This window comes from Callorhinchus milii, unplaced genomic scaffold (assembly GCF_018977255.1).
Source record: "Callorhinchus milii isolate IMCB2004 unplaced genomic scaffold, IMCB_Cmil_1.0 Scaffold3, whole genome shotgun sequence".
NCBI classification, from domain to species: domain Eukaryota; kingdom Metazoa; phylum Chordata; class Chondrichthyes; order Chimaeriformes; family Callorhinchidae; genus Callorhinchus; species Callorhinchus milii.
This window is the reverse complement of record NW_024704744.1, coordinates 58,295,615-58,312,033: the sequence shown is the minus strand read 5'-3', so window position 1 is coordinate 58,312,033 and position 16,419 is coordinate 58,295,615. Positions and strand designations below refer to the sequence as shown.

Below are 16,419 nucleotides of genomic sequence, written 5' to 3'. Positions count from 1 at the left end.
GTCGACTCGCTTTCCTTTCCATAGATGCTGCCTAACCTGCTGAGTGTTCCCAGTGCCTTCTGTTTTTGTTTTCAGATTTTCAACATCTGTAGTATTTTGCGTTAAGCACATTAACCACTGTTATAAAGAACTGCTTTAAAGAAAAACGTTCCAGCATGAATCAGTTTATTTTAAAAGTAGAGAATAAGTATACCTGGTGTAAAGGAGAACACTGAATGAAGTTGACTGGTGGTTCACTCTGTTTACTTTTCAGCCTCAGCATGTTATCAGCATAACCCCAACTCAAAATGGCTGACCACTGGATGTCTGTACTGTGCATACTTCGAACACCTAAAATTAGGATAGTAATAAAATGCTGTTGATACTTGAAAAATCTTATGCAGAGTGGAAAGCAAAGGTTAAATTAATTCCATACCTTGCTCTTTGCTGTACAGCATCATGAGGCAAAATTTTTGAGACAGCCCACAGATGGCTCTGGTTGGCAGTGCGAGCAACGATCCAAACCTTTCTCCGTGAGGTTGACTGAAGCAAACCACAGGATCTGGTGCACTTGGGGAACCTACATATTCACCCCATTTCAGTCCCTTGATCCATGGCAAAGGGCTCTGAGACAAGACACCAGAGTGAGATTACAAATCACCTTGTTATAGATTGCTCTGTACATTTTTCTTTAGAAAAAAACTCAAAACGATTGTTACAATAACAGCAACAGCAATTAGCGGATCTATATTTGAAATAATGCTAAATTAACCTGGCAATCAAAATGTTTCTTTTCTTTTAAATGAGAAAAATGTACTGAAGTATTAAAAAAAGCAAAAAAGATCTTTGAAAATGTATAGATTAATATTGCTGTTCTTTTGAATTGACTAATTTAAAAAGAAACCAATATAAAAATTTAAATGCAAATTATCAGAAGTTAAATGTGACTGACTGCAGGAAGAAATATAATAAAAATCTTTGCATTTGATATAGTGTCTTATCACGTCTTCTAGATGTCTTAAAGCACTTCTCAGAATATACTGTAAAGTGAATTGACAGTATATTTCTGGGCAAAATGCAGCAGCCAATTGTGCACAACAGTGTCCCACAAATAGTAGTGGATTGAAGTGACCAATTTATTATATTTTTTTCTTGAGGGATTATTATCAGGCGTGTGGAGTAAGGAAACTTGCCCAAGGTTTCACCCTGCCGGGAATCAAACCCAGGTCTCTAGTGCTCTAACCACTGAGCTACAGGACTCCACAAATATAGAATAAAGCACGCCTGTAGATGGAACTACATTTTTTTTAATTGCTGGCTTTATTCCATGTACAATGTACCACATATGTAATAGCTACAATGTACTACTGTATCACACATACATCTGTAGCTCTCTATAAGGAACATATTTTTTACATTATAATGAAACATGAAAAATGAAACTACCGGGTAGATTGCTTCTTTGGTTTGGTCTCTGCTGTCCCTGAAAGCAAACTGGACCAGAAGACCCATAGCTGCAGGCAACTCTCCATCCATGGTCAGTCTTGAGCTGTGCTTGCTCGGATGGGTAGTAGTGAAGAGCTGGCGAGGTGTCTGACCGTATGTCTTGATCATGGTTTCCAAGGCCCGTCTCTGCACTGGGTCCTCAACTGCAGATACATCCATGCCAAAGTATGTCTGTAAACAAAAAAAACGAGACCCGAAATAGAGGTTAAATTATTTAATACTTTTATCATCTAAAAATACAGTAGATTACAACAACTTACATTTTTATAGCACGCTTCACACGGGTAGCGGTTCAGACTGCTTTCAATAAAACAATTTCAATGTAACTTTTTTCTGCACCTACTCTGAAGGAAAGGCTTTCTAGGTCTTAGTTTTAATAATAAATTTTTGAAAATGATTTAATTGTTCCAGTCCTAACGTTTGGCAGATTTTGCAGAATATTTTAGGCTGATTCGTCTATTCATGGTCCACCCTCTTCCAGGCAAAAAGTGATGGAATATATGTTTGATGCCTCATTCTGCTGAGCAAACAGTAAAGGATCGTGATTTAAAAAATATTGAAAACCAGGAATCAAGCAGTAGGTGCCTGCATACAATTATGGAAATTTACAGCACAGGAGGCTGCCATTCATTCAGGTCCACTGCCCTGCCTCATCCTTATACCCCTATAATTCTCTATGCTTCATCTATCCATCTTCTTCCCTCTTGAAACTCACAATAGACTCTGCCTCTACCACCTACTTCTTGACATCCCAATAACCCTAAGTGAAAACATTTTGCCTAAGCTCTCCTTTCGCTCTTCTTGTGACTATGTTTATAACTATGGCCCTAGTCATGGACTCCTCTACTAGCCTTAAAAAAATGTTGCAGCATGAATTAGTTTCATTGTGCATTGTAGCCTTTTCTTTGAAAATAATGTAGTAATTTCAGTGATCCAGAAGCACCTTGTGACTAAGGGTTTTAGTACTTTATAAAGCAAACAAATCAGCCACCCATTGCTATATAATTTGGTACATATATAAATTGTTCATTCAATTTTTCTTACCACAAAAGAGATATTAAAGGTAGTAAATTAAAGTTAGGCATTTTTCTTTTTAGCCAATATTTAAATATCTGCGTTTCTCCCTGGTCTACATTTAAATTCTAACTATATAGCTATTAACATCTATAACCTAATCACAATACTCTGTATACCTTTAAAACTAGATGGAAACTGTATTTCTATGCATTAAACACAAAGATTAAAACTTGCTAGGAACTATTGGAATCATTCATATTTAGTTTCATAATTCTAAAAATAATACTCCTTGCTTTAGATATAGCACCTCATCACATTGTCGAGACGTCTCAAAGCGCTTCAAAGGATATAATATAAAGTGCAATGACGTGTACTTTGTGGGCGAAACGCCTTTGATAGGTGCCCTCAAACTGATCTGCATATTGAGAAGGATAGACACTTACTGCAGGGTGAAAGACATTAATAGCGTGTACTGCAGTTTTGCCTTTTTGCTTGTTTCCAAACACCAAGTCAATCCAATTGCAAAGGGTTTGCGAAACCTGATCCGATTCCAAGGCTTGGCGGTGAATCAAGATGAACAAACGAGGGTCATTGCGAGCCCACGGAGGAAGGTTTACGTGATTTACTCTTTCTCCATTCTGACGCAATCCAAAGTCAAAACCTGTGAGCAGAAATATCTTTAAAACACATTTCTCACAAGAAGATTACATTTGTATAGCATCTTTCATGTCGGGAGGACGTCCCACAACACAACAGTTTGTATCAGCTTGGAGATGCATACTGCATACTGTAACTTTGAGGTTGATGGAACAATAATGCTTTTCAGATAGAATAATAATGCTTTTCAGATAGAATATAGACTATCTACAAAGAGAATAATAGTAAATAAGAGTTTTGTTTTTGGTGAGTTCACAGCAGTTGTCAGAGAAATCTTTAAGGATGTTGGATGAGTGAGCTAGACGGACCCATGGTGAAAGAGTTATTATGCTTCACCAGTATTATGTTATTAGATGTTTTAAACCTAAAAGTAGTAATATTTATCCTTACATTGGATACAGAGCCTTTCAAGTCAGAAGGACATCTCAAAACACTTCACAGATTATATGGAGTCCTGTGGCTTGGTGGTTAGATCACTCGCCTTGCAAGCGAGAGACCTGGGTTCTATTCCCGTCAGGGCGAAATGTTCGGCAAGTTTCCTTACTCCACAGGCCTCTGTTTACCTAGCAGTAAGTAGGAACCTGGTTGTTAGTCAATTGGCGCATCGCTTTTCCGGGGGTAATAATTTCTTCAAAAAAAAATTGGGTCACTTCAATCTACGACTGTTTGTGGGACACTGCTGTGCGCAATTGGCTGCCGTATTTTGCCCACAAAATACAGTCAATTCACTTTACAGTATATACGTCTCGAAGATGTGATAAGGTGCTATATCAAATGCAAGGATTATATACCATAAATTGAAGTGACTGTATTTGGTGGGCAAACGCAGCAGCCAATTTGCACACAGTAATGTCCCACAAATAGCCATGAAGTGAAAGACCAATTTTATTTGAGGGTTTTTTTTTCAGCCATGACACCAGGAGAAACTCCATTGTCTTTTCAGATAGTGCCATGGGATCTTTAACATGTACCTGAACAGACAGATAGGATCTCGGTTTAATGTCTCATCTATAAAACGGCACTTACAACATTTGCAACATATTTCAGCGCTGAATTGGAGAGTCAGGTGGATTATATGAGTTCCAAGCCGCTACATGGGGCTTGAACCCACAAACTTCTACCTCAAAAAGTGAGAATGCTACCAACTGAGCCAGGCTGACACACAAATTATAATTTCACCAGGCTGCTGTTCACATGCTGAATCCTGGTAGTTAGTGTACATTTAAGCCTGAGTGGAAATTAACTATTCCTGTTCAGAAAGGTTGGTCCAGTTCCGGTTGCTTTGTGGTTGAGTTTCTAAATTTGCTGAAAATATATTAAATTTGATGGTGCATTCACTCGTTTTCCTTCTGGGGATTAACATCTGAGATAGAGGACAAAGAGGCAAATAGAAAAGACAGCACCATAGGTGTTGCCAGCAAAATCCAGTGGTATGACTCTTGTGTTGAAATCTCTATGATCTTAAAACCTTATATTGTGTGCACCAAGAACCTGAGAAAGCACCACCATTATTCTAAATTGCAGTTTCATGTTGAGCAGAAAAGGAAATCTCACGTTGATATTTCAGTCTTTAAACTAAAGGGCTTAATGTTTTAAATGTTTTGCTATGCTCATTTCACACTGATCAGGAAGGTTGGGAGGGGAACAGGATGGCAGCTACATACGCACCACATTGACAAACAATAAATCTTCATAATACTTTTGCTTGCAGTATTACTTACTAAGTTATGGATCTTTTACGTTCTTAAATTATACTACCACCAGTTAAAAATAGTTTTTTCTTTAAAATGCACCCATTGCTATTAGGAGATTTGTACGAATAAGACGCATTCTGTTTTGGAAATGTGGCTTTATAAGCAAACTAAGAAATACTAATTTTTTGACCGATGTTGCTGAAAATCCAGATAGTAATGTAAATCTATACACGGAAGCAACATTCATTCTCACATTTAAGTGGTAAGTTCAATGTTGCATTCACTTCACACATTCGAACATCAGCCTATGGGTTTATTTTGAAACTTAAGCATTCATCTGACATGTATACCTTCTCTATTGACCAAGAACTCTGGAAGGTAGAAGAACTCTGGAATCAGCTCTTTCACATCTGTCATGGATTCGAAAGAGGATAGGCGCCAAGTAGTATTCATGGAATGAAAGGTTCGGTCTGGGATATCAAAACTTTGATCTAAACAAAAATACATAATTTTAAAAACTAGTTAATACTACAATACAAATGTAAGGATATTACTATATTATTCATGTTAATCCAGTAAAGTCCCAATTACAAATGTTGACATATTTCTAACAGTTCAATATTCATACTTAAAAGAATTAATAACTTACCAGGTACCACAAAATCCACATTATCTTCATCCTAAATATGCAAGTATTCTTGCCTCTGCAATTAAGTGAAACAAACAGACACATACGAGAAATTATTTTAAATGGACCTTACCTTGGTACGCCAGAAACATCTTGGTAAATGGTGGCATTCTAACCAAGAAGTGCAAGACAGTCCCACTGTTTGAATAATGAGATCCATAGTGATACGGCTGTACAGGTGGCATTGGGTCATCTTCTTGAGCTCCTTTACGAAATTCCTCCTCCAGATACTAATAGGAAAAAGAGTGAAATTCACTTAACTGCCAGCAGATTCTGNAAAAAATTATTCAATGTCCATAGCGATTTGATTATGTTAACCTCAAAATGTTGTTGTTGTTTTTTTTTTTACAGACTAGCACCTAATTCACTAAAATATTTAAACTTGCAGTATTCTCAAAATATAATGTATTAAGAAGATTGTAATCTTTTTATTTCAAATATTACAAGACTCAACAACAACTTGCACTTATATAGTGTCTAAGACCGCTTAACAGTGGCGGAGCCAAACACTGAGGCCGGGGGGGAGGTGGCTGTAAGCACGGTCGAAGAGGAAGATTTTCAGGGGGGACTTGAAAAAGGGGAGAGATGGGGCAAGGCCGGGTATTGAGGGAGAGTGTTCCAGAGTTTTGCGGTGTAGTGGCTGAAAGCACGACCTCTAATGGTGGGGCAGAGGGTGCGAGGGATGAGCAGGAGATCAGTGCCAGTCGAGCAGAGGCGCCAGGTGGTGGATTGGGGAGTAAGGAGATCACAGAGGTAGGCAGCCGCCAGAGAGTGAAGGGATTTGAACACGAGTATGAGGATCTAGAAGTCGATCTGTTCGGTGACAGGGAGCCAGTGGAGCCTGGCCACAACTGGTGAAATGTGGGTACAGTTTGGTCCGGGTAAGTATGTGGGCGGCCGAGTTCTGAATGAATTGTATTTTTTGAATAGTGGAGCTGAGGAGACCGGTGAGTGAGTTTGATTAATCCAGGCGGGAGGTGACAAACATGCATGATGGTTTCGGCTGCATTTGGGGTAAGTTATGGTCAGTGGCAGGCAATGTGGTGGAGGAAGGCGGTCCTGGTCAGGGACCGGATGTAGGGGAGGAAGGACTCATTCTGGTATTACCTTATAGTTTTCTACATAACGATCTTCTTTTTCTTTAGATTGTACTGCAATCGGTTTCAGAAGATTTCTGAAAAGATTGAACATATCTATCAAGAAAATGAATACAATGAAATATCACAGGTACCAATTCCCAATAATGGCAAGCTCCGGGTGTACAACATAACATCAGTAGCTAGACGAGATTTATCTCGCAAATAAAAAAAAGTACATAATTCTTTCATTTCCTGTTGAATTATGGTTTAATCAAACAAGAAGTTGTTAAATTTCATTATCCTTTTAATTCTCTAAAATACATAGTTAATCCATTACTGTATCTTGTTTTTTTTCTGGTGTAGGTCCATATTTGTAACTATGCGTACTTGTTTACATGCTATTGTTAACTTCTGTTCTTTTTTTGTATATAATAAAATACATTTTTTAAAAAAAAGCTTACCTGTATATAGTGTGCTCATGCAAGTCCAGTGTTTCACTGGAATAGTCACTCAGTATGAAAGGAAAAACTGGATACTGCATGAGGTCATTAAAGGAGCGACCTGCATGCTTGTTTAGATGAGTCAAATACTCAAAATTTGTTATCTGTCCTGTGCTCCACAAATGGGTCAGAGCTGAAATGTTCCCATACTCCAATAAATTTGGTAGACTGCAAGTTAGGATGCTGTGGTGAACATCATCACGAACCTATGTTTTTGTTAAAAAAAAATCAATCAGTTACATGAATAGCCAATCAAGTTGTAATCTTTACATTCTTACTTAAATAACTTACAACACAGCAACATTAGGAAAACAGATTTAATTGTAAAGTCGTAAATCTATCTCCCAGAAATTTTAATGCATGGCTATTTTGTGGTGAATGATTTAGGATTCTTTGGAATGTATGAAGGAAATGTAAAACTGAAGAGTGAAAAAGTTCTAGAATGATTTTTATGGAAATATCAAATACAGTGGAGCCCTGTTATACATGGTAGTTGGGGGGAGGCATAAAATTCCAACTCGCTCCATAAGATGGTGTGTGTACTTCCAAATTCATGGCACAAGAGATAGAAAGATGTCCTGCTCAACAACAACAAATTGCATCTATATAGCGCCTTTCACGTCGAGATAACATCCCAACCGTCCCTTGAAAATGTCATGCGGCTTCTGAAAAGACACAATGGCTGACTTCTGAGTCACTGCCACGTCACTTCCTTGTGAGTGTATAGCACTAAACCGTGTTACACCGGGATTCTACCATGTGTCAGTTGAAAAATGTTGAGCTGGATAAGTGTTTCTATTGTGAACAGTATGTAGAGTCGACGTAGATTTCTAATATCCTTTAGAAATGTAAATGTATACACAATCTTAATTATCGCACATAATTTACAGTATTGAAAGGAGGTGTCCTAAACAAAACATTACCAAGCTTCCCTCCCTCCTTTATTGCACGTCTATTTAGAAAATTAAACTATTAAAAACTTCAGTTCATAGAATACCTTTGTATCTTGAAATGCTAAAAGAAGAGTTCTGCCATTAGTTAAGAAAATTTCTAGCGCTTTGTCTCTCAGCTGCCACCATCGTTTGTGAACCTCCTTAATTTCTTCATACGTCCAAGAAAATGATGCTGGTTCAGTTTCCACTGTAGTACTCTGAATTACAGAAATTCAACTCTTCACAAATACCATTTTGGAAGCACTTCATTACAAGTTTGAATTACTAGATTTCTTATAGTAATAATGAAATAAATTTAAATGAATGATTACATTTAAAGTTCTAGACTTAATTAAGTTTTCAATACAACAGAAAAAAGGTTTAGGAGAAAGCACAAGTTAGATTAACATATTGAAATACAAACCCAATGGTTTGATGACGCATTTTGTGGATTTTCAAAGGAATCAGTAACACTCTCCTCAACAAAGTACATGCCCGACCCTCCTGAAAGACAATAGAAATATATTATGATTTTATCAAACAGTTTCTTACCCAACTAATATTCACACTTCACAGTTCTAGCAACAAATTGTGGTAAAGCACTCTGCAACTTCAACTAACCTAAAAGAAGTTCACCACATGTCTCTCGAGAAGGTGCAACACTGATACATGCTCGAGTGGATCTACGGAAAAAAGCACAAAGTAAGTTAATACATAGCAGCATAGAGTACAATAATATAGCAATAATGCAAAGTTTGTACAAATTGAAACTGGAGTTCACAGAGAGGCACTCACTCACAGACACATTCTCACAAACACAGAGAGACACACACTCACAGAGACAGAGAGACACTCAAGTCAGAGAGAGACACACTCAGACACATACATAGAGGAGACACTCACACCCACACACACACACACACACAGAGGAGAGTGACTGACACACACACTCAAACACACACACACACAGAGGAGAGACACACAGATAATCTCAACAATGGGGCCTCGAGGTGACAAAGCCAATTTCCCATTTGCACCGCAGCTGCTCCAACCACAGTAGCGTTAACAGTGGACTGCAGCACACAGAGGCCCAGCACCGTGGAACTTGCAGCCAAACTTTTCTATTGGCCCAGGTTATGATGAGAGTTGAGAGAAATTAGGTCTATTTTCAATGGAGAAGAGAAGGTTGAGAGGGGAAACCTGTTAAGCGGTATAGCAAAATGTTGAGTGGTTTGACAGGGTAAATAGGGAGAAGCTACTTCCACTTGCAGGGGAATGAGTAACTAGGGGCTATAGTTATAAGAGTCACAAAAGAGTGAAAGGAAAGCTTAAGTGAATTTTTTTTAACACACACACACAGAGCTGTTTGGGATACCCAGTCAAGTAAGTCCTGTAGCTCAGTGGTTAGAGCACTCGCTTTGCAAGTGAGAGACCTGAGTTCAATTCCAGGCAGAGGGCGAAACCTTGGGCAAGTTTCCTTACTCCACACAGAGCCCTAATAATAATCCCTCCAAAACCAAAAACAATAATAAATTGGTCATTTTCAATCTACGATTGTTTGTGGGACATTGCTGTGCGCAATTGGCTGCCGCGTTCGCCCACAAATATACAGTCAATTCACTTTACAGTGTGTTCTGTGAAGCGCTTTGGGACGTCCTCCCGACGTGAAAAGCGCTATATCAAATGCAAGGATTATTATTATTATTATTAAGGCAAAGCCTATTGTGTGTTTCATTGGGAAGTGGAAGTGGCTTCCAGAAGTTAAGTACAAAATAGAGAGGAAAAGAGACACACACATACACACAAGTTACACTTATATAGCACTTTTTATTTAGAAGGTCACAAAGCGCTTCAGAAAATCTAAATGGGAGTCCGAGCTGTTAGAGAAATAGGAGTGAGGAGGAGGTAGCTGAAAACACAGTTTTGAAAAGAGAGGGGGGTGGAGGGGGAGTGAGATGGAAGGATTACAGAAAAGCTTTCCAGAGTAGAACACGTTATAGAATCATCTTTACAAAAGAATAAGCAAAGTCATCACTGCTTCTTGGTCATCAGATCAAGATGTAGAACAAACTTGATGAGCTGCCTCATGTTATACTTTTCTTATGTTCTCCTGAACGTTTTAATCCTTGGCAATAACGGAAAAATATATCGAACAACCAATCGAGTTGGAATTGCAAATAATCACTGGCAGCACTTTTTTAATTATTTGACATCTGACAAAATTACCTGATCGATTCACTTGTTGCTTTGTCCTTCACAGTTGACGAAAAAGAAGAATGTGTTTTATCTTCAAATAAATAGGATAAAGGTTGCTTAGGTGGCTCTGAAAGAAAGAAAATAAATAAGAACATCCCGAACAAACAGAAATTTCAACAAGTGATTAATACATCACACATTTTACCATCTGGTTTCCGCCTGTCTTTAAGAAGGTATTTATTGGGAATAGTCAAGTAACATCTTTGCAAACGTCGACGTTCCCTATTAGGACCTTCTGTTGGATCCAGCTGCCATGATGTTGGGTAAGATACTGGATCGTACCATATAGCCCTAGAAATACAATCATAAAAAAGTGATGTATACTGATTTCAAATGAAAGCTTCCAACCCTGTACAAACTCATTTTTACGCAGCTCAATTTCTGGAAACATGGTTACAAATCACTCAAATTAGGGTATAGTTGCATGGATTTGCAATATATTTCTTATAGTAAGTCACTAAACTTTACTCTTGTGTCAACTTTACAACTTTATATCCTGTGAAGTGCTTTGAGACGTCTCGAAGACTTGATAAGGCGTTATATCAAATGCAAAGATTATTATTGTCATTTATAAAAGCAGGCATTTGATTTTTGACTGCAAAGCTTACTTTAGGGGGAATCATAGTTACACTAAGCATTTATTTTGAAACAAATTATTAATGAAAATCTGCTACCTTGACACCTCCGGCATTTAAAATGAACTGTTTAACAGTCTTTACTTCAAACAATCCTGACCTCTTTATTGGACTTCAATTGGCTTCACCAGTTACTCATCATGCTTACTATTCACAATGGGTTTAAAGACCTCACACTGGGTTCCTAGTTGGCATTCAACCCCTGGGGGCTTCTCTTTCTGGTGTGTAGGTCTGTGGAATTAACATGTGCCAAATATTGCTTTATTTCTAGGCATGGCCCTTTTTCACTAAAAAGACCATTTCCAACTCTGTGAACCTAGACTAATTAGTTCTGTCGGGTCGCCCTTTTTTCAATCAGTTTCTACCATGCAACTTACAGAAACTAAGAACCTCATATCAGATTGTTCACATGCTTGACTGGTAACTATTAATTTCTCTGATTATTGGTTTGCTTAAGTGCCTTCCAGGATTAAATTAAAAGATTAAATTAAATGAAAGATCAAATGAGCCAAAATGATAGTTGGTGACCACCATAAACCATCTTAAGTAACTTTGTATTGAATGCTCAGGAAATTGTACCCTATGTCTGCTATTACAATATCAAAGGCCTTACGATTTTCAATGTTAAATGGCATTTACCAGTTATCTGCCAGGCTCCAAAGCAAATGCTGCATTCTGGCACCAATCTCATTAGAACATCAAGCCTTCCTGCAAAATGTTGCATCTTTCTGCAACTTTCAAAATTCCATGCCAATACCTTCACTGAGTTTCTTCAACAAATACTTTCAACAGTTCTATTGGTCACAGCTACCAAATTAAATATTTCCCTTTGCCATCAATCAGCAATTGATTAATGTTGTCTGAGCTTAATTTATTTTAAAAGGTGAAACAATTTGTGGCCATGGACAAACTATACAGTGTTATATATAAAATGTGCATTAGGTAGGTAGTCAGGGGTGGTGTCAACTTTAAAATGATACGGTATCTCAATAAAACTGTCCAATACCAGCAGAAAATGCTGCAGAGGGATCATGAACAAGAACCTGGTTTCCCTCCATTATCCTAGGGCCAATTTAGCCTCCCCAAGATCATCACATTTAACATGGACTGCAATTCAAACCAACAAGCTTCCAGTGTAAGCAGCAGCTCTATCCACTTCACCATCAGGGCTGCCCCATAGTTTACAGCCCTTTCCTGCAGTAAAGATGGTGCCAGCAAGTTTTCATAAATGTTTTTGCAAACTCAAATAGAGAAATATATTGTGCCAAATCTGCAAGGGGTTTGCAGAGTTGAAACATGTAATTATTGACTGAAATCTCAATGTTTCTCACTTCAAATCTGTTATGAAATGTTGTAAATTTTACCCCAGTGTTCAGTCTAAAATAGTTAATTTTAGTACTGAAAAATAAACATTTTCTTAAGTTCATTTCAATTACATTTAGTAACTGTGGAATCCCATAGTGTTGTGGTTAGCAAACTCGCCTCACAAGTGAGAGGACCTGGGTTCGATTCCCGGGCAGGCCTCTGTTTACTTAGCAGTAAGTAGGAACTCGGTTGTTAGTCGGTTGGTGGGTCGCTTTCTGGGAGTATTAGAATCATAGAATCATAGAATATTACAGCACAGAACGAGGCCATTCGGCCCATTGTGCCTGCTCTTCCAATCTACCCAATCAGAAGCTACCCAATCAGTCCCACTTCCCGTTCTTTCCCTATATCTTTGCAAATTTTTCCCCTTCAAATACCTATCCAATTCCCTTTTGAAAGTTGTTATTGAAACTGTTTCCACTACCCTTTCAGGCAGTACATTCCAGACCATAACAACTTTCTGTGTTAAAAAAAATTCTCCTAATCTCCCCTCTTGCCAATTATCTTAAATTTATGTCCCTGTTTACTGACCCACCTGGCAGTGGAAAGTTTCTCCCTATCTACTCTATCAAAACCCCTCATAATTTTGAACACCTCCCCTTATTAATCTTTTTGCTCTAAGGAGAACAATCCCAGCTTTTCTCGTCTCTCCACATAACTAAAATCCCTCATCCCCAGTACCATTCTGGTCGATTTCCTGTGCACCCTCTCCAAGGCCTTGATATCCTTCCTAAAGTGTGGTGCCCAGAATTGGATACAATACCCCAGCTGAGGCCTAACCAGTGACTTATAAAGGTTTAGCAGGTTTAGTGTTGCTTTTATACTCTTTGTGTCCTCCTGCAGTCTGCTACCATTCTCCTCACTGTTTTGTCATCTGCAAACTTTAACATTTTGCTCTCAATAGCCAAGTCATTTATGCATATACATAATAATCACACCCAAATTTAAAAAATTTTCAATTCACGTCTGTTTGTGGGTCACAGTTGTGAGTAATTGGTTGCCGCGGTTCACCCCAATAGTCAATTCACTGTACAATATGTTCTGTGAAGCACTTTGATATGCCTCAACAAGGTGATAAGGCTAAATCAAATGTAAGGATCATTATTATTATTCCAAGGCTTACCTGTCGTGTGTTAGCTGCTGAACAAGCTCTTGCCAGTGCCTGCTAGCACTTAAATCAATTTTGCATGTTCCCCTGATGTGCTGAATCACTTTCTTCCTCTCTATGCCTTGCTGAAAAGATACATTTTGAGTGATTTCTGCAGCTATTTTGGAAATATCTTTTGACTTTGTATCTAGTCGTTGAAGAAGGCTGGAAAATTAAAACAAAACCAATATCAAACTTTAATTATATGTTTTCTGTTTCTATATGTCATTTAATGTGATCTATTTTAAGGGAGGATTTGTTTTTAAACTGTAGACAATGCTGCTCTACCTTTCTAGGCAGAGGACAAACAACAGGTTTCATACATTTTCTCTCTTCTAAAGCACAGTACTGCTCAGCACCTAAGCAATGGGAGGGAGTGCTGGACCTGAAGACGCCAGCTCTACGTTTGTGCACTTCTCACCTCTGTTGAGAAGTCGCCATTTTCTTTTCCCAGGCAGTTTTACTTATGCTTTCCTCATTCTCATACTTCTTTTGCTCCTAAAAAGACAAAGAGTGTATTACAATAAACTGTTTTAAAACTCTCCAGTTAATAAAATAAACAAATATTAACTTTTACTCGATAATATTCTTCAGGCACTGCAAGCAGTCCATGCATCATATGGCTTTTAAGGATATTGTACTAAGCTAAAACTTTAGAGACTTCCTACATTTTCAGCATTACTTGAGCTAAATCAGTCCATGGAGTCTAATTTGTGAGATATGAAATGTAAATAGCAATTCCTGGATGTTCTGTAGCTGAACTTTTTGATATTTGTTTGGATGCAGACTTCACAAGAGTTAAAACTGAATTCGGCATTCCAGTGAAGTTCCAGAGGATCAGCAGGAAATTTCACGTTTACCAATGTCAAACAAAGAACAAGGGATCTTCAACTTCCAAATTTAAATTTTGTCAAGTTTTACACTTACAATAGAGAACTTTTTCAAATTTGGATTTTAAGTTTCTTCAAAGTTGTATCGAGGAGCAAATACAGAGGGATTCCCAATAGCCTAGGGAAGGGTGGTCCAAAGTTTTAGCTGCTGAGGGCAGGCCTGGATGCCCTACTTGAGAAAAGTCAGCGGGCCACATGAGCAATATTTTTGTGTTTCCCTTTCAGAAACATAACATTTACGGGGTATGGAGGAAGCAGGCGGGCCAAATAAAATGGTGGGGGCGCTGAAATCGGCCGTCGGGCACCAGTTGTACCACCCTGGCCTACTATATAGAGTGACCACCATCATGTCATTCAGACCAGATATGTTTCTCAGTCTATGTCGGAATAGCTAATCACAGCTGGGGCATAATTTGTTACATTACCCTGGGTTATGAAGGGAAAAATCTTCCAGTGATTCCTGCAAACCTGAGTGAGAACAGGACCAGACATGGCAGAATGAAAACCGCCCCACACCACCCAAATATTTTGAACAGCATCAATCAAAATTCACATTTGCAATTAAACCAAAATGACAAAGAAATTAAGTTTTTTTTAACAAAATTACATAACAATTATCAGTAATTTCCAGGAAAAACAAAGCTAAATTCACATCAGATGAGAATTAGTGCTGTGCTAAAAGCATCTGACACTCAGTGTTAACAGAGTGCAATTTCTAACCATTTTCATTTTTATTCATGCAACATGATTTCAAACACCTTGGGGATCAAAGTTACCATATTCCAACACATAATCCAATATATCTGGTGTCAAACATGTTTCAGATCTGTTGTGATTGTTCATGTGCACATATAACAATACCTCATTGATTGCTTTAAGAAGATCTGGCTTGGGTGGCGCACTGGGAGGAATGCACTTGTGACCACAAAGCTTTAAAGAGGTCATAAAATTCCCTGCAGCAGATTGCTCTTCCTTTGACAAGGCTTCCTTGTGATCATGGATTAACTCGTACAGATACAATGCCAGTTTGGGTCCATGCTGAGGTGAACAAAACAAAGGGTTCTCATCATTAATCTTACATGTAAGGTCCAACCAAAAATTCTTAAAGGCTGTCTTTTGGCACATATTCTTCAGAGAAATTCCCATCATTTAATCCACATATTGCAGAGAATCTGTATTGATCTATATTAATCTTTCTCTCCTCAAGATCTATTCAAAGCATACAGAAAATATTTAGTTCTAAATGTTTGAACACATTTTCCAAATGTCAAAGTTGTGCACTGATATTTTTATTTAAAAAACTGTCCATGAGTTGCTAACACAACAGGAATTTAAACATTTAACTTGGCAACAGCAACTCAGTGCATACATTGGGCTGTTTTAATTTGTATGATTTTCATTATATTTCATTATACCTCCAGAGCTTGACCAAGGCACTCCCGCAGAATCTCCTGATAACTTGGTTCATAAACTATTTCTAAACCCATTTTTCTCTCCTCCAGTGGGCGGGAAGGGCACAGAATGTGTACAAGCAGTCGACCCAACTGTGACCGGAATGTGTCTCTGCAGGACCAAAGCATACGCTTCCATTGTTGCCTTGGAGGATTACTTCTACTTACTCCCTGAAAAATATATGTACATCAATCAGCAGCCAAGAAACGATGAATCTTTCAAGGAGTACACAGCAATACACAGAACTGAAGTACATTACTTGAGACACGTTAGTAAACTACATCGCTCTGAGCTACAAGCAGTTTATGTATCAAAGTCAAACTCGGCACTTCTAAAAAGAAACATTTGTGCTTCAAAATCTATTTTTTCACATTATATCTTAACATTTACTTAATTGCATCCTAACACTGACAATTTGGATTGTTTTGTTAGTTACTAGCCAGTTAAAGTGGCTCATCATTCTCAAAATCCACCTGCTGACCGCTAAGTGATTTAAAAAACAGTACCTTATGACGCCATAGAGAATAGAAAATTACGTTTGAAACTTGTGTGAACTTCAATCCAATGCTGAGTAAAAGTGACCTTAGACCAATAGCCAGGACAACAGTAGGAGCGCTACCAT

At 38.1% G+C, this 16,419-nt stretch overlaps 1 protein-coding gene across 1 annotated transcript in view; it reads right to left on the bottom strand.

Moving 5' to 3' along the window:
• Nucleotides 1-16,419, bottom strand: part of lyst (lysosomal trafficking regulator) — a 93,930-nt gene that overhangs the window by 7,670 nt on the left and 69,841 nt on the right. Inside the window, exons 31-47 of the mRNA XM_042333115.1 lie at nt 15,761-15,967; nt 15,207-15,383; nt 13,877-13,953; nt 13,432-13,620; nt 10,454-10,599; nt 10,279-10,375; nt 8,674-8,735; nt 8,477-8,556; nt 8,118-8,270; nt 7,082-7,326; nt 6,649-6,715; nt 5,615-5,771; nt 5,204-5,344; nt 2,946-3,163; nt 1,426-1,656; nt 416-605; nt 194-330 (exon numbers count right to left, since the gene is read on the bottom strand). Of these exons, the coding sequence (XP_042189049.1) occupies nt 194-330; nt 416-605; nt 1,426-1,656; nt 2,946-3,163; nt 5,204-5,344; nt 5,615-5,771; nt 6,649-6,715; nt 7,082-7,326; nt 8,118-8,270; nt 8,477-8,556; nt 8,674-8,735; nt 10,279-10,375; nt 10,454-10,599; nt 13,432-13,620; nt 13,877-13,953; nt 15,207-15,383; nt 15,761-15,967 (2,574 nt within the window). The remainder of the gene's footprint in view (nt 1-193; nt 331-415; nt 606-1,425; nt 1,657-2,945; nt 3,164-5,203; nt 5,345-5,614; nt 5,772-6,648; nt 6,716-7,081; nt 7,327-8,117; nt 8,271-8,476; nt 8,557-8,673; nt 8,736-10,278; nt 10,376-10,453; nt 10,600-13,431; nt 13,621-13,876; nt 13,954-15,206; nt 15,384-15,760; nt 15,968-16,419) is intronic.